The 24,519-nt window shown below is 43.1% G+C and overlaps 1 protein-coding gene across 2 annotated transcripts in view; it reads right to left on the reverse strand.

Moving 5' to 3' along the window:
* Positions 1–8,412: 8,412 nt before the first annotated feature.
* HIBADH (3-hydroxyisobutyrate dehydrogenase) overlaps positions 8,413–24,519 on the reverse strand; it is a 70,858-nt gene continuing 54,751 nt past the window's right edge. For both annotated transcript variants that reach the window (XM_028750201.2, XM_077937044.1), the window contains 2 exons: positions 11,581–11,737; positions 8,413–9,285 (listed from right to left, as the gene is read on the reverse strand). In XM_028750201.2, the coding sequence (XP_028606034.1) occupies positions 9,127–9,285; positions 11,581–11,737 (316 nt within the window). In that variant the 3' untranslated portion in view covers positions 8,413–9,126. The remainder of the gene's footprint in view (positions 9,286–11,580; positions 11,738–24,519) is intronic.

Raw genomic sequence — 24,519 nt, forward strand, 5'->3', positions numbered from 1 at the left:
GACAGACTTTCCCTGCATGTGACTCAAAGAGGGTGTGGCTTCTTCTGGGCAGAGGAGCAGACATTCCTCCATGTTGTTCTGTTCTTTTTCTCCATTTTTGTGTTCCTAAGAGTTAGGAGAAGTGACTGCTGAGTCGCAGTCACTTGCGACTATTTCCCTTATGGGATAGTTCACATAGTTATATGTTGTTCTGCAAATTAAGTCTGCCTTCAGGGATCTTATTGTGAACTGGATGACTGTAAGTGAACTAGTTTTATGTTAACTTTAATCAGATGGTCGTGTCTATTCTTTTAGGAGGGATATAAAAAGGGAAACCAGGAATCCTAAATAGTGAGGCTCAGACGAGCCAGCAACTAGCTAACCTCTGTGTAATTTAAAGGGGGGGGGGTTGTTTAACAACTCCGCTAAGTCATAGAACTTGCTGACACAAGTTAGGAAGGATAACATAAAATAATATAATATATCCTCTCCTGCCTCTCCTTCTTATTACTTTTAAAAGAAGACTCTTGTGTCTTTATTCTTTTAGGAGGGAATCAAAGGGCTCTTACCAGGAATAATATAACTTAAGAGATTCTAACGAATCTGCAAATAGCTTCCTTGCTGTGTAAAGAGGGGACTGTACTCTGCTGTATGAATAAACTCACTAGCGTGAGTTAGGAAGGATAATATTTAATCAATATATCCTTCTCCTGCTACCCACAACATTCCCACACCTGCAAGCACCTGATCGCTGGTGCTTACAAGGAGCTGTCCATGGTGCTTTGAAGCCCCAACAGTTAGCTAAGAGTTGGGGCTGCAAAGCACCCGGGAGAGCTCTCTTCAGGCCCCAACAAACAGCTGAATGTCACTGCTTGCATGGAGCCCAATGCAGCACTTTGAAGTCTGAACTCTTAGCTGATGGTTGGAGTTTGAAAGCACCAAACACGCATGCATGTTACCTGAGTAACTGACAGTTGTGCAGCCCTGCCTACCTGGGCTGTGCAGGGCTTAGGAGATAAGTTTCTCACTCCAATCAAAAGGAAGACCTCAAGGCCTAATTTTTGAAATTTTACGTTGTGTTCCTCACCACCACCACCTGCAATTTGTGCAAAATAAAGCCTGATCAAGAGTTCTGGAAAATGTTAAAGCTTGCTCAATATTTTGTGCTATTTTCTTGAGTCCTAATATAGGTATTGGGACGCGGGTGGCGCTGTGGGTTAAATAGAGCCTAGGATCAGAAGGTCGGCGGTTCGAATCCCCGCAACGGGGTGAGCTCCCGTTGCTCGGTCCCTGCTCCTGCCAATCTAGCAGTTCAAAAGCACGTCAAAGTACAAGTAGATAAATAGGTACCGCTCCGGTGGGAAGGTAAATGGCGTTTCCGTGTGCTGTTCTGGTTCGCCAGAAGCGGCTTAGTCATGCTGGCCACATGACCCAGAAGCTGTACGCTGGCTCCCTCAGCCAACAAAGTGAGATGAGCGCATCAACCCCAGAGTCGGTCACGACTGGACCTAATGGTCAGGGGTCCCTTTACTTTTCAATATAGGTATTGCTCAACTGTGGATTTTGAATGTTTCCCTGCATCTCCTTCTGGGTCAACAGGACTGCCTTTGTTTTTTACACACCACAAAGTATTGTCATTTCTCTATATGATGTAGTCCTGGCATGTCCAACTCCCAAGAGACTGCGATCTACTCCCAGTATGAAAAACCTGGCACTGATCTACCATTGTCATTGGAGGGGGGAGGAGCGTGCGTAGGGTGGGTGGATTGCCCAGAGTTGTCGAGCTTTTTTGGGGGGAGGATTGCACAGGTTTTTTTTAGCTTTTCCCCTGTAACTTTTTGTACATGATAAGGGTCCTGCGATCTGTCAGGATCCAGTAGAACACGATCTACTGGTTGGACATCCCTGATTTCAAATGGAATAACAGGGACATAAAAAAACAGCAAGTGGAGAGAGTTAAATTAAGGATGAGGAATGCTGTTGGATGACAACTCCCATAATCCCTGGCCACTCTCCATGCTGATGGGAGCTGAAGCTCAACACTGTATGAAACTCCATCCCTTTATTTGAAAGAAAGTTGAAAGGAGTTTGGGCAGCCTTACTTCCCATGTTGTTTTTGTAGCATTACATCTGAACCTGAGCTCATAGTTTATCTCCCTCAGAGAAACCACAAGCTGTAAGCCTCCTTGGCTACAGCTCAGTCTGGAGCAAGATAAACCACACACCTTTATTCTGACATAAGTGAAACTATAGTTTGCCTAACCACAGTGTAGCAGGACAACTGCTAAGTTTGCTTGCTAAATCATGGCTTGGTTTAGGATTATGTCCTCGCTGAGTTACTGAATGTACCTTCCCAACAGTGCTGATCTGTAACCCTAGACCTGTCTGTCTCTGTTTGTTTTTTGGAAGACCTTTCTCTTCCAATAATACTTTAAAGCTGAGATCTTTATCAGCCCGTATCTATATTGGAATTATTTTTAATATGTGTTTTGTTGCTTGTTGTTTGTTTGTTTTTGCCACCCTGGGCTCTTTTGGGAGGAACAGTGGGATATAAGTTTATTTAATCAATATATAAAAATGAACAAACATGTTTGTGGCACATAATGGCTGACCACCAGAAAGCCAAAATCATAGCTATATCACTATCCTGTATTTTTATGACGCAGGCATCTATTTTCCTATTCAACTAAATGGATGGCAAACAACTCTACTCTTAAAATGACTGCTTTACTGTGCACATAATTATCTCATTGCAATTTCAGGCTCATAGAAACAGGTTTTCTTAAACTTCCAACAAACAAATTTTTGTTGATGCTGGCTATGGTGAACTATACAGTTATACTATGCAAATTGGGGCTGATGAGCACTTAACTAATCTGTTTACAAATGAGCACAGCTGGGCAGGTCTCAGCGATTTTCTATCAAAGCAAAGTACCGGCCTTTATGGGCATCTGGTTGTTCCTGAATAGGTAGTTTAAACCTATACTCCCGTCTTCAAAGAAAGATCAAAGAGTTTATTACTTCTCAAAGAGTGCATTATTTCTACTTGGTACTTTCTTGTTTGCAAATTTGCATTATTAATAGCACAGGTGCCAATTTGCTTCTAGGCTGGCTTGCTTCTGGAACGAAGAGGTTCTTTGATAGAATCTGAATACATTTTATTATAAAACAACACAGCCTGTTCCATGACTCAGTTAAGAAGATTAACTCTTCCTGAAGTCAGTAGACCTCAAAAGTCGCTTAAATCATAGCATAGCATTTCAGCTACTAGCCTGGTCCACAGCCGAGTTAAACAACATGCACTCCACATAAGTAGAGATGAATGCAAGGTACAAAACGGAGAATCTTGTAGGCAAGGTATTTGGAGGGCTAGCCTAAATCTATGTATGAGTATCAAACCCAACCCTTCAGTTTAGAGTAGCATAACTAATACTCTTAACAACTGGTATGGTATCTCATATGCCACTCTCCCTTACTGGACCACACAAGATCAGCTTCAAATGGGGACCACTTTTTGCTTTATTGATTTGCAATTAATATTGTGTTTATCACTGTTTTTATTTGTATTTTTCTTTTTTTGGTGTATCCATAAAAGAAAAGAAGACAAAACAAATGGGAATGAACATGAGCATTTGAATAAAGACAGTGCATGCTTTATGTTATGTAAGGGAGAGATGTGCCTGTTATCAGAGGTAGCTTTGCTCTAGTTTTTATATATGAGAATACTATGTGGGTATCAGTGGCAGACTTTGGATAGCTCAGCTGGTTATAGCATGGTGTTGATAATGCCAAGGATGCTGGTTCAATCCCCGTATGGGGCAATTGCATATTATTCCTGCATTGCAGGGTTTGCGTGGACCAGATTATCCTCAGGTCCCTTCCAACTCTACCAGTCTATGAAATTTCAGCAGCCCCCAGTGTGACACTCAAATCTGGTGCCACCTTGTCTCTTGCACTCCATTCTACATCATTCTGCAGTGTGGCACCCAGTGCGGATGAACCCTAAAACTGCCTCTGTGGGTATGGAGTTTTTTAAAAAATGCTTCTGGAAACACCACCTGCTGGTGTCTTAAAATTAAGCTTACCCAGAATAAGGCACACCTCTATCTTTCAATGCATGTAAAAGACACACATACCTTCCAACATTTCTCTAATGAAAATAGGGACATCCTATTCAATAATAATAATAATAATAATAATAATAATAATTTTTTTATTATTTGTACCCCACCCATCAGACTGGGTGGCCTCAGTCACTCTGGACAGCTTCCAACATATATAAAAACATAAAAAATAAACATAAAAACCTTCCCTATACAGGGCTGCCTTCAGATGTCTTCTAAATGGTTGTATAGTTACTCATCGCCTTGGTTCGTGGGCCGCATAACACACACCAAGTACATTTGTACACCCAAGCATTTAAATATCTAGGCTTTACAGGAATCATTAAAGAACAAAGGAAAGAGAGAGCAAGTTCTGAAAATATTGTGGTTTGTTTCCCCACTATTGCGGTGCATGTGGAGCTCGTTTTTAATAAGCTTGAAAAGATGTTATGAAAATCGCCGATTCACGATGTTAGTTAAAAGCAGATTGTAAATATATGTGTGCACGATGCCCATTAATTACGTGAAATTTATTTTGCTTGATGATATCCTAATCTATTTGTAAATTACTTTATAAAAAGGAGAAATTAAATCCTGTGTTTGCAGCAATGCATAAAGCGTTCCCATGCTCCCCCCCCCCCCGTTTTTTCTTTTGCTGGAGTCTCTCTTACAAGTCTTGGCAGACACACCACTGCCCCCTCCCATCGCTTCGGCTTACGGCAGATTGAATATCCACCATTACTCTTAGAGTCAGGGCAACATATTAAATATACACTTGTCAGCTCGGTTGTGTACATATGCAAAACAGTAAGATCTAAAAAGCTTAATTCAATCCAAGCTGGAAACCTAGCGCTACATTAGGTCATAAACAAAAGCGGGATGTTAGCAAGGCACCAGGCTCCTGGCAACCAGAGCGAAAGAATCAGGCACTGCTGCCAAGGCAATAGCCTCCAGGGGCCTCAGGAGAGGCAAGACATTTTGGCATGGCCTTTATCGCACAGGCTTCTGCTGTAGTAGGAGGTAGCTTCTGTCTTGCCGACGACACTTCTATTGGTTTAGCATACAAAAAGCAAAAGTGACGTCCATTACCATACATCCCACTTGCAACAAACAAAAATATTACTCTTCTCCCAACCATGGCCACTGAATTTTGGGCAAGGACAAAAAAATAAGAGTTTTATGGGGGGGGTGCATCTATATTGGTAACTATAGCATGCTGCAAATAAGCTACCTTGTGACTTTGGACCTACGCTGAAAGCAGGACATAAATTTATTAAACTGCTTTGAGGTTTTATTACAACCAAGTGGGAAAGAATGGTTTAATAAATTTAAATAACTCTGGAAGCTACCCAGAGTGGCTGGAGCAACCCAAACAGATGGGCGGGGTACAAATAATAAAATTATTACTGTATTATTATTATTTCAGATAGCTGATGCAGACATTCCACTCTCCATGGTAAATGGCATGAAATACATTGTATGAAATATTGCATGTAGAAGTGTATTTTGATTCAAGTTCGTTTAGCCTCAAACACAGCCACAATCTATCATACCCAAACAGTTCTCCAGTTGATCCAACCTTTATGAATGAAAATGCACAATACTAGTGCAACAAACTGGTTGCAGCATGCAGTGAGTGTTTCGGTTTAGTGTTCCCGCAACTGCATTCACTTCCCCTCCCTAACAACCGTGTCAGTTTCATGTGTCCGCTGAGCATACTCAAGTCCGTATGGACATATTTGTGTACACAAAAAATTACATGATCTTTGTGTTGCTAATTTTTTTAAAAATATGGCGTATCAATCAGACAATTTGCACCTACATGCTGAGGTTATATCCAATTGGGTAAACAGAGGGAGGAGAACCCATTGCTGCCATTGTGACCCGCCCTCCACACATACCTATGCAGAGGGGAGTGGAAAATGGTATTTGCAAAGGGCTGATCTACCCTCAAAAAGTACTGTAGAACCATTTCTATCTGCTGCTAAATAACATGCTGTGATTCAGCAGTTGGTGACCTTTATCTGTTGTGCGATCAGATAAATTTTGCAAATGCTATGGGATCTGCCACATAAAATGAAAGATCATGTATACTCATTTATTTCCAACTCAAGGGTAAAGCCTGGTGACTAATAGACTATATATATGGTTACCACACTAACAGTCTTGTCTTCCTGGGAACTTGGCTCAGCAAACCTCAACATTTAACAAGCAGACATAACTAATTACCTCCGACCCCTAAGGAGAAGGAAGACTCTAGGTCACGGTTAAGGAGAATGAGGAACAGCAGCCCCAGTCTTCTCTTTATCTCTATCTACAAAGGGGTTCCATTCAAAATTTGTTTGCAAAAATATGCAGATTTTAGCCTGTGGTATTAAATTAAATACCACTGACTCAAGAAATTGTAGAGGCCAATTCCCCGCCGCCATCAATGACTCATATCTTTCAACAAACTATTTTCACAAATAATTACGTAAAGCACACAGGAATATTTGAATCTGTGTTGATCTTTTCTTTAAAAAGGAAAGTGTGCCTTCATAGGATTTGTCAACCCTGTCAGAGAAATACCCAGATTTTACTGAGTGATGGCTATTTAAGTGCCAACATCACAATTTGAGTTTTACTTAAAAGGTGGAGAGAATCTTAAAAGAATAAACACTCTCAAAAAGCACAAAAGCCAGTAAGTAGGTTTAAAAATAAAATAAAAAATATCAACAATCTATTTTATTCAGGACTCATGATTTGAACATGTCGGTTTCTTAACCCGTTTCCCAATCTGACTTCCATTAGCAGATAACCATTTATGTGTCTGCGCCATCAACTCAACAAAGTTTCTTCAGGACCTCCCACTATAGTCTACATCATGGTCCATGGTCCAGAAACATACACACACTTCTAATTTTTCTGAGTGCTATCAGCTGTTGTGCAACAGAACAGTTTGTAGGTTAGGGAAACACACTGTATTTCCTCCTGTGTTTCTTTTTAAGCTGCTCCACAAACTGCTTTTATTAAAAAACCCAGGAGATTTCAACAGTGGGAGCTACTGGAGAAGAAAAGCAGAAGTAAAAAAAAAAGTGCAAATAAGTACTCTGTAATAGCAAACGTTTGTGCTACAGTTCTCCTGCCATTAATGAGAGAACCATGAAATGTGTTCTGTGATGTCCTCCTAGGTATAGCCGTTGGAATGCCACTTCCCCAAACACTTTATTTATTTAAGCAGCAAAATTTCAACACCTGTATCCAAAATTTTCTTTCTGTGGGACTTTCCTCTACATCACACCTTGGGGCTTGAGATGTAAAGACTGGGAGAAAGCCCCGATGAACTCAATAAAGCCTCTTTCTGAGTAGACATGTATTGGATTGCAAATATTGACCTTATTCAAAACAACTAATGGGAATATACTTGCACTATACTTATAAAAGTTAAAGGGACCCCTGACCATTAGGTCCAGTCATGGCCGACTCTGGGGTTGCGGCGCTCATCTCGCTTTATTGGCCGAGGGAGCGGGCATACAGCTTCCGGGTCATGTGGCCAGCATGACTAAGCCGCTTCTGGCGAACCAGAGCAGCACACGGAAACGCCGTTTACCTTCCCGCCGGAGCAGTACCTATTTATCTACTGGCACTTTGCCATGCTTTCAAACTGCTAGGTTGGCAGGAGCAGGGACCAAGCAACGGGAGCTCATCCCGTCACGGGGATTTGAACCGCCGACCTTCTGATTGGCAAGTCCTAGGCTCTGTGGTTTAACCCACAGCGCCACTCGCGTCCCTTACACTTACATACAATTGTCCTGTTCAATGGTGCTGCATCATCCAGGATAAACATGTATTAGGGATTCCTACACACACAATGGCCCATTCCTTACTGAAACCAATGGTAAATCTCTACTTGGTCCCCACCATTAAGCAGAGATGGGTGTACTTAAAGAGCACAGCAAAATTACACAATGATTGTTAGGTCTTATGCATGGATAGTTTTTCTCCTACCCATCCCTGGCCAAAAGCTGTGGTAATTGCCAGCTCTGATTAACAATTTACTTCTCCTCATGAATAGGTTCAGAGGGTTCCTTCGTGTGCAAAACAAAAAGTATACTCACATGCTATGTTTATTATGTAGAAAGACTAACAGGTCTTATTGCTCTGGACGGTAGTCCTCAATGTTAATACATATGGACTGCAGTGAAAAACAAGGAAAACTTTAAAGAATATAGTCGTCTATAGAGCTTTACACAGATTTTATACAAATACATATATTTGTACACCCAGAGTCCTGTAATTAGGGCAGGAAAACAAATGTAATCACACACAAAAAAACCACATTTAGTGATCATTCACTATCTTGGTTTTTATTTGCCTTCGAAGGCATGGGGTTTATTTATTTAGATTTATAATAATGCAGGATATACCTAAAGCAAATGTGTAACAGTGAGGTTAGTAGACATGAACCTTTCGAAAATATGTGAAAAGGGTAAAAATATATATGTATAAAATCAGATTAGCAAATATTAGTCACACAGTGTTATTTTAACTATGTCTACCATTTAAAACCGTATAAGCAGCAGCCTTTCAATAAAGTCGCAAACCTCTTCTAATGTAACTTTCCACCAGCATTTATAATTAGGCCAAAGCGAGATGTAAAAAATATCAGGAAAATTCTTCATGGGAATTTTTTTTTTTTTAAGATGAAATGGTTTGTTACTTAGATAGGAAGCTCAGAATCAGTCCCTTAAATCACAGTTACATTTGCACAGTTTAGAACCACGCTAAAGTCATTTTGTATACAAGGATACTGAATTTTATTTAAACCTGATTACAGGTCTTTAATTAAGTCAGTTATGTACCGTAAAGCTAAAGCACACACCAAAACCCTTTCTCTTTATAATATTTCAAAATAAATCCTGACATCTGCTGTAGCCCAGCAAATTAGAGGTGGGTGAGATCATGATTCATGACCTTCGATTAAACCCATGTATTTGATGAGTAACCGGCAAGAAGGCTCCAAAGACAGTTTGGTTGTTAACAGTGTCCGTTGTCAAAAGAGATTTCACAAGGTCTCCTCTTCACGTAGGAACTGGAACACAGACGAGAAGTCTTTCTGGGAATAGCCCTTGGCACACATGACCCTGTAGACCTGATGGGCTAGAGAGCCCAGAAGGACTGGCGTCTTGGTGTTGGTAGCGGAAACCTGGGCCAAGCCAAGATCCTGAAAAACAAAACGGAATTGGGGGAAGTGGAGCAAAATAAGAAAGAAAGTAAAACAAGAATTAAAATCTGATTGTCGTTTTTATTATACAGCTTATACAGTGGTACCTCGGGTTACGAGCGCTTCAACTTACATTTTTTCGGGTTACGAACGATTGTAACCCAGAAGTTGTCCAAGCTCTCGGAGGCCTTGCCGCTGCCTGGAGGCAAACCCGGACATCGGCGGGGCCTACGGAGCTCTCGGAGGCCTCCGCAAATGCAGGGAACCATGCCCCGACATCCGCGGTGCCTACAGCGGCTCCGTGAATGCTGGGAGCCAAGCCCCAATGTCCATGGGGCCTGCAGAGGCTCCGTGAATGCCGGGACCCAAGCCCCAACGTCCATGGGGCCTCCAGAGGCTCTGCAACTGGGCTCCAGCTGCAAGAGCTCTCTGAGGCCTCCACGAATGCCAGGAGCCAAGCTGATTGTGATTGTGGAAGAGGACCCTGAGCCCCCTCCAAACAGTGAGTGCACGTAAGAACAGAAATGTTAATTTTTTTCATCTAAAATACTGTCTTATTTATTTTATAGTATAGTATATTGATTATTGCCTTCATTTTATGGATCAATGATCTCGTGAAACAGTAAAATTTGTGTTAAATTGCTGTTTTAGGGGGTGTTTTTTCATTGTCTGGAACGGATCAATCCACTTTCCATTACTTTCAATGGGAAAGTCCGCTTCAGGTTAAGAACAGACTTTCGGAACCAATTAAGTACTTAACCTGAGGTACCACTGTACACAGAATCTGGCTTGTCAGAACAATCAGCTGTGATCAGAAACCAAACATTCTTCCGGGAAGGAGTGTGGTAAGGTGGAATCCTGCTTAGCGCTGGGTTTGGGTGCACATGAAAACTCCCCGCAGAAGGCTCTCTTGCACACCTGAAGCCAGTGGCATAGCATGGGTTGCCAGCATGGAGGCGTGGGTGAGTGGGAGAGAAACGAACAGAATACACATTCGCATTCAACTGCCTAGTAGTGGCATCCGTGTCACGCAGGTGATCGCAACCACAGATATAAGAAAAGGAAGAGCAGTTCCGTCGTCTGGAGAGGTCGCTTCCTGGTTCGCATGGAGAAGCTGTTTACGACGGAGTCCAGTGACAGAAGCATGCAACCGTATTGAGGCAACGTCGGGTGTTGAAATTTTGCACACAGACCCCAAACGAAAGTTGGAAAAAGCTATTGTACTTGGAACAGCAACGGAGGGAGGAAAAAAGAACAAACAACTGGGGAGGCAGTAGTCAGCTTTTAAATTTGCATTAATTTGTACTAATCTGGTATAATTTCTTAAAAATCCTGGAAAAATCAATAAAATATAAAGAAAGAAATTTTGTGCCCCCTAACAATTTTGCACCTGGGGCAACCGCCCCGTGGCCTCCCCATGCTACACTACTGTCTGGAGCAAGCAGGATCGTCTTCTCTTTGCATCAGCTGGTGCAGGTATGGGTACCAGTCATGACTGGTAGAAAGCACTTCTAGCCACTGAGGCCAGCTAGGCCTCTGGTGACAAAGCTGGATCCAGAACCTCCCTGAGACTGCGTCTCTTCAGGTGGACAGTAACCCCATGCAAGGTGGGCGATGGATCCATATCTTGGACATGGGAACCACTCACCCACAGTGCCTCCAGGAGTCCAGCTCAGCTGATTTTCCTTCATCCATCCAAGAACCAGCCTATGTTTTATATGCATTACATCTTAATTGGTTGGTTTAATGTGTTTTTCCGTGTGACGTTAGCTTTCCCAAGCCCTTAGGATAAATCCTAAGATCAGGGGTCAGCAAACTTTTTCTGCAGGGAGCACCGGTCCACTGTCTGTCAGACTTTGGGGGGGGGGGCTCAGAATATATTTTGAAAAAAATATATATGCCCCACAAATAACCCAGAGATGCATTTTAAATAAAAACACACATTCTACTCATGTAAAAACACCAGGCAGGCCCCACAAATAACCCAGAGGTGCATTTTAAATAAAAGGACACATTCTACTCATGTAAAAACATGCTGATTCCCGGACCATCCGTGGGCCAGATCCAGCCCCCAGGCCTTAGTTTACCTACCCATGATTTAGATGGACGCAGCTTTGAACTGATTTTGTATTTTTCTGTGAAATGCAGGAAAATCTGTACACAATCATATGATGTGCTGCTAAAAGTCATGAACAGGAGAAGGTACTGAAAGAAAACATTTATTCTGTCCAGCAAGAAGGACAAGTAACTTTTCTATATGAGCACATTTGTGTCCCCCCCCCCCTATATACATACCTTGGCCATGAGGGTCGTTCCAAAGCCACCTTGATAATTGTTAGCAGAAGGGACGCCATCCATTACTCCTGGCACTGGGTTGTAAGTATCGCTTGACCAACAACGGCCTGAGCTCATATTTAGGATTTTGGCCAGCAGCTTTGGGTCAAGCCCTAACCTGTCAAAGGTCAAAAGAAGAGAAGTGTTCGTGTCAAAATGCACATGTTATGGGTGACTTATTTTTATATGCGAGGCCCGTGTTGTCATTTCTCTACCTTTATTCCAAGACTTGAAAAATGATCTGGAGCACTGATATGAAGAGAGGGGAGACCCTTCCTTAAATTAAAGGTCATCAATCGTCCATACACTTTTTGCATGCAAATTGTGAGGTGAAAGTAGGAATAATAATAAAAAAAAACCAGGCGCTTCAGAGCCAGAGGCTCCCTAGAAGATAATATTAGATCCTTAAAATTCAAGTGATATTCTTGGAAATGAGGTGAACCATCAACTGCCGAGTTAGAAACATGGCTGCTATACACACTACAGTATCAGTAATAAGACTAAGAACTTCTCCTTATTATTATCTTTCTTTTTATAAAATCTTTATTACACTCTCTTGCTCAAGAGGCAAGACTACACAACACTGTGACATATGCTCTCTATCTATTCAGAGACATGCATTATAGTTCTGGGTCAATTGCTGAGAAGGTTACTGATCCTGATAAAACAAAGCTTGTCCAAGCAGAAACATCATTTGTTCTATCGCCATCACTGAGTTGAAAGAACAAACCACTATGCAGTGGAGGGTAGTCTTTATAACATAGTGAAAAATATTTTAATACTGCATGCTGGTTGGTTTTGTGCTTGTTTTTTTTTAAAAAAATAGAATTTGGTATGTTCCTGTGGTTGTTGCCGTCAAGCTGCAAAGTGTGATTTTATAGCAGTTATACTAGCAGGTATAATCAGAAACAAAAGCTGTTAAAAGTTAAGTTTCACATAAATGCTAGATATGTAAAAAGGAGAGACTTACAGAGATTTGGTTAACAAGAGAAAGAAAAGTAATGGTTCTAGGAAAGCAAAACACCCACACTTTGTAGTTTTAAAACTAGAAGTTAAGTTAATAAGAGAAAGAGGAACAGAACTTTTTATAACATTAACCCCCTGAAAATGAAAACCTCTCAGGAGCTTTTGTCAACAGCATTTATCAAGGACTCTTGTTTGAAAACCATACTAGGCAAAAAACTCAGAATTGTTTTCCATTGTACAACAAACAGTGAAAGCAATCAGCTATTCTTGTCTGTAGTATGCCATTTAAGAAACACTAAAGCTCAAGTACTAAAGCAATTCAGTCCCCATTCATCCACACAACACATAATGTATTTCTTTGCATTATAAATCTACAGGCTCTGATGCAATTTTCCAAAATCCTTCTAGAAATTCAGTATTTATATATTTTAAATAATTTATCACAGTGCTTCTGATTAACAGTCATCCTCATATTACAGGCAAACCTCAGTTCTCGAACAGCTCCGTTTTCAAATGTTTCGGTTCCCTAACACCGAAAACCCAGAAGTAAATGCTCCGGTTTTTGAATGTTTTTCGGAACCCGAACGTCTGATGCGGCTTCCGCTTGAGAGCAAGAAGCTCTTGCACCCAATTGGAAGCCGCGCCTCGGTTGTGGAACGTTTTGGAAGTCGAACAGTCTTCCGGAATGGATTACGTTCGACAACCAAGGTTTGACTGCATTAGGATTTAACATCACTCTTCCTTACAGAAATAATCAGGGTGGTATACAAAATGTTAAAAAAAATCTAGAAGTACCCCCCCGCAAAAAAGGACAACCCCAGTCACCTAAAATTGACAAAAGCAGTGGAATAAAAGCAGAAATAAAAAAATAATAATAAAAGCTCCTTCAGATAGTACAAAGTTTGGGAGGAAGAAAAGGCTATCCTTTGGTGCTTAAAAGGCACCAGGCGAGGCCTCCTGGGGAGAGAATTTCACAGATGAGGTTTCATAACAGACCCTCTTCACAGTTGCCACCCAGCTTAGTAAAGGTAAAGGGAACCCTGACCATTAGGTCCAGTGGTGACTGACTCTGGGGTTGCGCGCTCATCTCGCTCTATAGGCCGAGGGAGCCGGCGTACAGCTTCCGGGTCATGTGGCCAGCATGACTAAGCTGCTTCTGGTGAACCAGAGCAGCGCACGGAAACGCTGTTTACCTTCCCGCTCTAGCGGTACCTATTTATCTACTTGCACTTTGACATGCTTTCGAACTGCTAGGTTGGCAGGAGCAGGGACCGAGCAATGGGAGCTCACCCCGTCGCAGGGATTTGAGCCATCGACCTTCTGATCGGCAAGCCCTAGGCTCTGTGGTTTAACCCACAGCGCCACCCGCGTCCCGCCACCCACCTTATTTCACATCATATACTGGGGGTAATCAGAGAAGGGTTTCTAAAGATGACTTCAGTGCACAGGGAGCAGAAATTCCTTCTCCTATCTCGGAACCATGTACAGCTTTAAAAGGTAAGTGACAGCACTCTGAATCGCGCTTTGAAACAGACCGTTAGCCAGCAAACCTCTGTCAGCACAGGCAAGATGTCCTGACATTCAGCCCCTGCAGTGGTGGACTCTGGGCTCTCAAATTTCACCGGTGACCTGTGTGACACTAAAATTCCTCCCCACCCACCTCTTGTGCACTGTTCTACAGCATTGTTTTGGCGTACCTTGCAGGACAGCACCTCGTGCGACCACATTGATTGCGCTACTCTTAAAACCACCCCTGGCGCTGCTAAACTAACCTCCAGTCTAAAGACTGATCCTCAATCATGTGAAGGGTACTTCGTCCATCTTTCCCATTTTAATACAGAAGACTCACTTGACAACATTTCATGCACTCCCCACATAGGTACACTCCCAGCAACTCACTAAGGTAACCCATACCACCATGGTTGTAGGCAAGTCAGTGGACCATATACTGGAATGTTAGTTAAGGCTCCACTGATTCACTCAAAACTCTTGCTACCAAATTCAGGATTTAGATACTTTGACATTATACCACTTCCAGAAGAGAACTTCCCTCTGTTATATAAAAAATGGGCATATTTGATATTTACCAACCACCCAAGGAGGTGTATTCTGAAGTGCAAACTTGGGGGGTGGGGGGAATGGGGAAAGAGAAAAGTAGTTTTCCATGTGGAATCAAACTGTTGCAGCTCCACTGTCAAGGCAGGAGTAGGTCAGCAATAACTCACAAGGTGTCAGTGAAGTTAACTCCTTATTCAAAGAAACAAAACAGCTCAGTCCTAGGGAGCTGAGCAACTCTTCCCAGTAGTTTTTGCCCCAATGACGCAGTTGCGAAGACTGAGGGTCCCTGCCTTCCCACCATTCTCTAAGTCTCTTCCTCTCCCAGGTCCATCCCAAGCAACTAGAGACTACCCCGCCTTGTCTGTCTTTGCTCCACCCTCTTCATACCTCCGACCGCTCATCATCATCCCACCACTCTGAGCCCCAGCTGGTGTCTCCCACCACTCGTCTGCATCCAGCCAGTCCATGACATCCACTGATGGAATGTATCCATCAGCATCATTTGGAGGAAGGCAATCCTGGACAAGTCCTGGTGCCCTCAACAACTCACCAAGCTGGCATGGCCAATGGCAAGGATGATGGAAGTTCTAGTCCACAACATATGGAGGTACCATGTTGGCTACCCCTGTTCTAAAAAAACTCCAATGCATTCACACCACTCAATTTTAAAAGAAAACTTTAAAAAACCCAGAAAGCCCAATATTCAAAATGATGTGTTCTCACACACCATGTGGTGTTCTTCAAGCGACTCCTTTCCCTGATCCTTCCCTTTTTATCCCTTGCAGCAAGTATATCATTAAAAGGAGCAAGTTAGAGGTGTTTTGCATTTCATCTTTCCGAGGATTCGTCTACTGGTGCGTAGATAACTGACAGCTAAAATTAGACACGTATTAAAATCAGTTACTGAAGAAGTCCTCTGTCTTCCACTGCGCCCAAAGCTTGTAATGGTCTGAAAGCGGCTAGAATATACAGTAATTGTCATTCAGTAAGAGTCTATCCTAGAAAGTCATGCTTCAGTGGAGAAGACTGAGTTTCCATTTGAAATCAACAAATTAATCCAAGACAGGTATCTGAAAGGGCAAGTTTAATAGGAAGCAGCTACTGGGCTCTCAACCATGATAAAATGTTATTGCTGTTTCCCTGTAAATTGGCTTGGAACATATGATACTTTCTGCATAAGAGCTCTATTGCTGTTCAAGAGATATACTGCTCAAGCTATCAAAACGATGACAGTCTGTCAGTCCCCATAATAACTTGCCACCGGACATGGCGAGAAGATGTGCAATGCACGCATGCATTTACAATTGCAAAGGTGTTCCACATTTTGGGCAGGGGGTGAGGAGAGAGAGGGAGAGAAGTACCACATTGTTTGTGCAGCATCCCGTCCATAATTGCAGCAGATAATCCACACGGAAATACTTAAAAGTCTTCAAAAGCTAGCAGGGAGTTCAGGTCTACTGAAGTGCATAACACGTCTAGTTTTGTTTGTTAAAGGTAAGTTTAAAACTTTAGTTATCTGACTAGCTAAAGCTTGTAGATTTTATTATGCAATTGCAACCTCAATGGTAACCGACTTCTGGTTCAAGCTTGGTCTATTCAGGGGCATAGCTGTTGGAAAACGCCCTGGGGGTGAGACTGCAAGCCCCTGGAACTCCGAGTGTCCTCAAGTATGGGCAGCTCTGGAGAAGGCATTCTTCCCTCATCTCCAGTGCGCTCAGCGACATAAACCACCTGGTCTTATGCACACTAATCTTCTAGCTTAACACAACAAGTAGCTTGAGACATCGTAGAGCTAATGTACTACAGTATTTATTTTAGGGTTACCAGATGTCCCCAATTCCTGGGGACAGTCCCCCGATTTGCAAATCTGCCCCCAGGAAACGTGGCAGCGGCAGCCTCAGCAGCCCGGAGCCAGCTGGTTAGCACAGTTGGCTCTGGCTGGCTTCAGGAGCTGCTCGCTGCCGTGGTGCCCACCATTTTTCCTGCGCCACGGCAGCGAGCAGCTCCTGAAGCCAGCCAGAGGCAACTGCACTACCAGGATGGCCCCTCCTGGGCAACGTCCACCCACTCGTGACTCCTGAGCCTCCCCTGATCTGTCAAAACAAAGGGGGAAGGGGGAAGGAGATTGGGGAAGGCTCGGGAGTCACGAGCGGGTGGCGCGCCGTTGCCCAGTTTTTTTAAAAAAACCTCTGCGCATTTATGTTTCACAGGGTGCGAAAGAAGGGCTTTGCACCTTTATACAATATGCAGGTGTGCTTGGGCCCAGGGTCTTTTGCCTCACCATCCCCACTGCCGACTCCTTGTTGCTAAGGTAAAGGTAAATGGACCCCTGACCATTAGGTCCAGTCGTGGCCGACTCTGGGGTTGCGGCACTCATCTCGCTTTACTGCCCCAGGGAACCAGCATTTGTCCGCAGACAGCTTCCAGGTCATGTGGCCAGCATGACTAAGCTGGTTCTGGTGAACCAGAGCAGCGCACGGAAACGCCGTTTACCTTCCTGCCGGAGCGGTACCTATTTATCTACTTGCACTTTGACATGCTTTCGAACTGCTAGGTTGGCAGGAGCAGGGACCGAACCGAGCAACGGAAGCTCACCCTGTCACGGATCAGCAAGTCCTAGGCTCTGTGGTTTAACCCACAGCGCCACCCGCGTCCCTTAAAGGGATGTGTCAGAAGCACTATGTACAGACACAAGCATAATGGCATCTGTTCTCTCCAGCTCCGAGAGAACAAACAGGACAAGTAAAAGTGAAAGTACATTACAGCGGAAGAAAGAAGACTGTCTTCCGCTTCTCACGCTCTTCTCAGACAGGCATGTGATTTACAACCATCTCATCTGCAGCATCGGAGTCATGAAATACTAAAAATAGCGTGGGAGGTGCTGGGGGTGTGGTGTGGCCGGGCGCACAATTTTTGAGGGGGCACGAACCAGGCGCCCCACGCAGACAACCCCAGCCCAGCCCAGTGCTCCTCACCACCACCAAGGGCCTTGTTGGCCGGCTAGACTACCCCCTGCAGGCAGCTCAGCACGGCCCAGTTTTGCTCTGGAGGGGGTGGGGTTGCTTTAGGGGCGAGGGCTGCGTTGGCGCCCCTGACCAGCACACACATGCACCCTGGGCACTGGCAACTGCCGCTACGCCACTGGGTCTATAGTCTGAAGCAAGTTTAAATAGCAGCCACATTCCTAGGTTAGTTTTTGTTATCTCAACCCAGCTAGGAGAAGTGAGAGTGGCAACTTCTTCATGTGCATTTTAAAGGACTACTTGATCCAACAATGTATATAGACCAGGCATGTCCAACTCCCAAGAGACTGTGATCTACTCCCACTATAAAAAAACAAAAACTGGCAGTGATCTACCCATTGGATTGACCAAAGTTGTTGAGTTTTTTGGGGGAGGAAGAACAAAAGTTGTTTTTTTGGGGGGGTGATCAATCAGGATGACACAATCGACTGCTTGGACATGCCTGATATAGACTATGGAGAATTGCCTTGTAACTTACAAGGCATGGATTTCTTAGTAGAATAGAGGTAGAGTGAAAAGAAAGGTTTATGGTTGGAAGAGACCTTTCATTTGAGAACCCTTTCCTAGCTTCTCTCACCACTTCATCTCACCTCCTCTTGAGGCACATCAGAAGGAACAAAGAAGATGGAGCTTGCTGGATAAGCACTTTCAACATTTCAAAAAATTGTAAAAAAAAAATGCAGTGTTACTTTTCTAGTCTACCTTTCCTGCAGAGCTCAACATGGCATAGGTTTCCCTCCTCCTAGTTTCACCCTCACAACAACTCTATGGAGGTATGTTAGGCTAAGAAATGATGAGCGGCCCAAGGACATCCAGTGAACTTCATGGATGAGTGGGGATTTGAACCCAGCTCAGGCACTCTAACCACTACACCATAACTTCTGAAGGATTTAACTGAAACTCTACAGCCAATGTGCTTTAGGGATTGGAGTAGGGGTAGCCAATGTGATGCTCTCTAGATGATGTTGGACTACAATTCCAACCATTCATAGGGCCATGCGGGTTGGGACTGATGAGAGTTGGGAGTCCAGTCACATCTGGACTCCACATTGGCCACCCTGGGGTTGGAGTTTGGGACTAGGACAGGGGATACAGAGATTTAAATCCCTGCTCAGCCATGAACCCCACAGGGTAACTTTGGCCCATTCATTCTCTTTCAGTTTAACCTACCTTATAATTTGAAGTTTCATTTCCTCTGCAATCCCACACCCAAGATAAAACTAGGGGTTATACAACTCATTACCATAGTTAAAACATTTTGGCCTGGAATAAAAAGAAACAATATATTCTACTTCATGATACTTAACTGGGACCGAAGTAGCTGAAATATTGAAAGATAGTTTGAGCTCTCTCAGATTCAGGGGTGCTGTCAGGAATAAATAGTTGCACAAATAATGAGGCAATAGTCTAAACCAGACCAACATGACTAGCGTAGTTTAATTTGCTGCCAGTCTTTCAGTGGGATGATAAAGATCTAAACCCAAACTTAAAAAAAATGCTTTTCAGACTATATTCAACCCATTTGAGAAACCCAAATTGATTAATTTTGGCTGAGTCGTAACCACTAATGCCAAGTTTCCTTTATACTTGGATGTGCTATATAACGAAAAAATTGACATTACTACCCAAGTAGACAGAAATATCTAAAATGTTGCATTGCACAGAGGTATTAAGACAGGCTTTACACATCATTCTGTAAAATGGCCAGTTTCAGAATAACAGCAACATGCCGATGTTCATTAATATTTCAGGGTGTTTATTTTTAGGAGAAATCTTTTTGATTTGAAAGCCAGCCTTCATGTAGCACAAGCCTACTGTATGTTTACTCAGAAGTCAGTCCAACTGAATTCAGTGTGGACAACTCCCAGGTAAATGCTGAGATTCAAAGCACATAAGCAGTGTCACCATTTTATGCTGGAGACGTTCCCATTCCTGCTTCCAGCCCCAGCAATGCCTTGCCTCTCCTGAATAACCTCCCCTCGTCCAATGGGCAGCAGCAGCTTCACTCCATAGACCCCAAGGGCACGTGGAGGTACCTCCTACTTGTACCCTCTGTGCTTCTGGAGTCCTTCCCGCCATATAATATTCCTATGTACTTTATGTTGTCCAAAGTGCATCCTCTCTTCTTTGCTCTTAAAAGCAGAAGCCACGGAAAGTAAGATCTGCACACATACATGTGAAAACAGTTCACAAGTCCGTCTTCAGCTTGAATAATCTGCTTCTCCGGTGTTTGGAATGAAGAATCCTGCAAAACTAGCCTTGTGCTTTAATTAAGCGTTCTTGTGACATAAGCAGAATAACAATGCGTTCCCATCATGATAATGTATTCTTCAGGGGAGAATTTACTACAGAGGGATTTCTACTTGCTGAAACAATTTTCTTTTCCAACCTAGCAAAAGCTCTATAAATTGCAAACACGGTGTGTATTTTATTAGAGAACAATTCTGTCACTTCGAAAAACACACTTGTCAGCCCCAAAGAAATTGATAGCAGACAACATTCATTTTTAGTGGTTCTAAGCTACTTGAAGAATGTTGGTAAGTGCTTACTCGCAGCTATTCACATGCACAGAACTATGCTGCTTTGATTTTGCTAGTAGGGGGACACTGCTGCAAATTTAAGACTATGGCAATTTCCAAAAGTTAGAAGAAAAGTCAATCAGAGCTGAAGATTCAGTGTGCATATTTTTCCCATGCTGTTTTGAGGATGGCCGAGTTCCCTGTCATGCAGTACAGTTTCCTTTTTAAAAAAACAACTGAGAATCTGAAAACACTTTCAACGTACAGTCAGGTTTATAGTAAATGAGAAAATAATGTTTCAGTATAACATACTATCCTGACCCATCAGTAGTAGAAACGGCGAAGAGTGTAATGGAGTCGTAAAAGGAGAAGAAAAATTAATGCAGGACAGATGCTTGAGTTCTCCAGCCCAAGTCACTGTTTCATATACACAGGCACACACTCATGCATTTTGTAATAGGAGAATGGATGTGCTATTACCTGATACTGTGGGTGGGAGCCAATCCTTCACAATCTAGCATCACTTCTGTGCATTTTCTGATCTCATGCACACATTAGTGATCCTTCAATGGGTGTGCAGAGCTGTATTCTAGTATCCTTTGCAACTAGCCTAATTTTTGCATTTATTGTTCCTTAGGCAAGAAACCAGCATTCAAAGTTCATAACACTTTACAGGATTTTTAAAAATAACCCCCCCACCCCACCCAGCAATATCAACTTTCATTAACAGGCATGAGAACTTCTAAAGAGCAAGATGGATTGCCAAGTGTTCCCAACCAACTGTTACACTTCATTGTGTAGCTTTGCTACAAGACAGTGGACCACCGTTTCTGAACATACATGCAAATGGGCACAGCACATGATGAAATGACTCCATGGTTTAGCAGCCAAGGTTAGAAGGAAACATGCACCATCTTGGACTAGTTACTAATTCGACCTGCTAATAGTTCCAAAGGACAATGCCCAAAATCCGGTGAGTATTTATGATTAGAATAACTTGACCACTGTTGGCTAGGAAATGGTTTTCACATGCAGATTGGCCAACCGTGAGATCCAGCTGCACCCACATTTGTAAGATGTTTTAGAACAGAAAATAAAACTGAAAGACACTGTTTGAATACTAAACAGATTTGGGTCAAACGTTTTCTGGAGGAAGAAAACTCGTGTGCCTTCTTGTGAAATGGAAAGAGCCATGTTCAGTGGTAGAAAACATGCCCTGCGCGCAAAAAACAAACCCCAGTTCAATCCTGGCATCTTTAGAAAAGTCTTGGAAATATTCCTGTCTGCAATCCTGGAAAGCCCCTGCTAGTCAGTGCAGATGAGAGGCAGGGAACTGGCAGCCGGTAGACCAGATTTGACCCACGTGATGGCCTTTTGTAGCAGCCCAACAGCCTCTCCTCAGCCCCCATGCATCTTCCAACTTCTATGTTATGACTTGCCCAAGAAGGGTCTCCTTGGGCGGATTGTAGCGTTCCTGTGCTGCATGCTGAGAAAGAGCTATTTTCAAAACTGCAACCCATGGATAAAGAGATTGTTCTCCTCTTTTGCCAGATCACAGGATTGTGTGTGTATGCCTGCATGGTGCACATAGGATGTCCCCACCTGCTTTTGGTTTGGTCCTAAGTGCCGCTGACATGCCCCCTCCCCACCAGAGGGTTGGCCACAAGGGCTCGCCACACTTGAGCAGATAAAACTGACCTAGATGGACCAATGGTCTGACTCACAATAAAGCATCTTCCTACATTTCCAGAAGTCAAAGTCATTTATATCTGCATAAAATGAAACTTAAACCAAATCTCAATGCTTTCTGTAAGACTTTGCTCACACAGATCTGTTCTATTAGCAGTTGCATCAATTCACTAATTGTGTGTGAACACACACACACACACGAGGGACGCGGGTGGCGCTGTGTGTAAAAGCCTCAGCGCCTAGGGCTTGCCGATCGAAAGGTCGCGGTTCGAATCCCCGTTGTTCGGTCCCAGCGCCTGCCAATCTAGCAGTTCGAAAGCACTCCCGGGTGCAAGTAGATAAATAGGGACCGCTTACTAGCGGGAAGGTAAACGGCGTTTCCGTGTGCGGCTCTGGCTCACCAGAGCAGCGATGTCACGCTGGCCACGTGACCCGGAAGTGTCTCCGGACAGCGCTGGACCCCGGCCTCTAGAGTGAGATGGGCGCACAACCCTAGAGTCTGTCAAGACTGGCCCGTACGGGCAGGGGTACCTTTACCTTTACCTTTACACACACACACACACACCCTTCATGGATCACTGCCTTGTCGTGGTGAAGGGGCTTGAACGACTACGAGAAGCTATGAGCTATGCCGGGCAGGGCTGCCCAAGACGGACAGGTCATAGCCGAGAGTTTAGACTAAATGTGATCCACCTGGAGAAGGAACTGGCAAACCACTCCAGTATTTTGCCAAGAAAACTCCATAGACATAAAAAAGGAGAAGCTTTGAGAAGAAAGTGAGTTTCTCCAAGGCATGCTCTGGTTCATGGGGTCACGGAGAGTCGAACACGACTAAGACGACTAAACAACAACACTCTCTCTCTCTCTCTCTCTCTCTATATATATATACACACACACACACACACACACACACAAACACACACCCCAGGCTGATTATATGCATGACCTCCTTCTCTACACGTAGGAAGTAACAAATACCAGCAATATTTCTCTGCTCAGATCCTCTTAGATTTGCATACACATAGTAGGTAGGGCAGGGGAGATAGCAGGGAAAGGTAAGAAGCAGGGCCATTTATCCTGTGTTATAGACTTGGAAGCATAGCTTGTGGACTAGTCTAGTTCTCCCCTCTGGGGCAGGAGAAAGACACATAGGCGAGAGTGTCACACTCACCATGACTGGGAATGTTGTTGCCTCGAGAAGTCTCTTTCCACCATTTCATTTTCTTCAAGATAGAAATGCTTTCTCTTTATGCAATCTGGCAATAGGGGCAGACTTATGCTCAGGAGAGGCAGATAATTTAGACTGCAGACAATGCTGCATTGCTAACAATGTGGGCTAAGACTCATAGAATTCCTTAAACCTGGCATCAATCAAAGCAGTCAGAACCTAAACAGAATCCAAATTTGCACCACAAGCCTTAACCTGGAATATGAAAACCCAGAGATACTTGCATGCTACAGTGGCTGCAAAAACCAATTAGGGTTGCATAGCATTATGGTGCCAGATACTGCAGGCTACTGAATATTTTTTATAACAGAAAATGTGAGTTTCTACTTGAACTAAATACAATGAAGTCATAGGTGATTGATTTTTCATTAAGCAAACCATGACTTAAAACTGACTATGATACAGCTTTACAATCCTCAATTACAACAGCACTATACCACCTTATGGGTTTTATTATGGCTTGTTAAAGATACGCTTCCCTATCTTACAGATGCTCAATTTTAAAATGTAAATGGTAGAGGATATTGATAAACCAATTAGCACTGATGCAAAGCAAATTCCTCTTTTATCTCAATTACAACATGACAACTTAATAGGTCAAGATAGTCTAACATCTGAGACAAGGGCAATTCAATAAAACAACTGCATCTTGATATGGTAATTAAGAGGAAATGTGAATCCATTATCCTGCCTTTTGGGTACATGTGTGTGCATGTGTTAATATACATTTACTTATATATATATATACAGCTTTGCACACACTCATGTGTTTCTTATTATCTTCGCCAATATCAAAACAGGAATTTATTATTTAGGATCAGGACCCACAAGTATTTACGGGGTGCACAGCTCCTAGAGAGCAACTGAAACGACAAATATAAAACAATGTGGCCAACATTACTGAAACCCTCGCAATATTTAGAAACAAAACGGTCAAAGACTGCAAAGTTAAATGTATACTGTTCATAAGGAAGCACAACGCTACAGACGACATGTAGAGCAGAAAATCATAAATATGTTGACAGGGAATCAATCTCTTAACAACAATAATCTCTCTCAGTTTAATTAATAAACGTCATTCCATGTGGGAGCTGGATGCGAGGGTTTGTACTTAAGTGATAGATGGCTGAAGCAGAACAGAGATCTTGCTGCTGTACTATCCACCCCAATGCCTACCCACCTTCCTTAGTGAACTGGTAGCAGCAGTTGAAATGTAAGATAGCCTTCCTCATCTTTACTCAGGACAGGGATAAAATGGAGATACAGTCGTACCTTGATTCTCGAATTTAATCTGTTCTGGAAGTCCATTTAACTCCCGAAATGGTTCAAAAACTGAGACGTGGCTGACATTTGTGGCGGACATTCGGCTTCCAAAAGAACATTCGCAAACTAGAACACTCACTTCCACGTTTGCGGT

Source organism: Podarcis muralis, chromosome 12 (assembly GCF_964188315.1).
Source record: "Podarcis muralis chromosome 12, rPodMur119.hap1.1, whole genome shotgun sequence".
Classification (NCBI taxonomy): Eukaryota; Metazoa; Chordata; class Lepidosauria; order Squamata; family Lacertidae; genus Podarcis; species Podarcis muralis.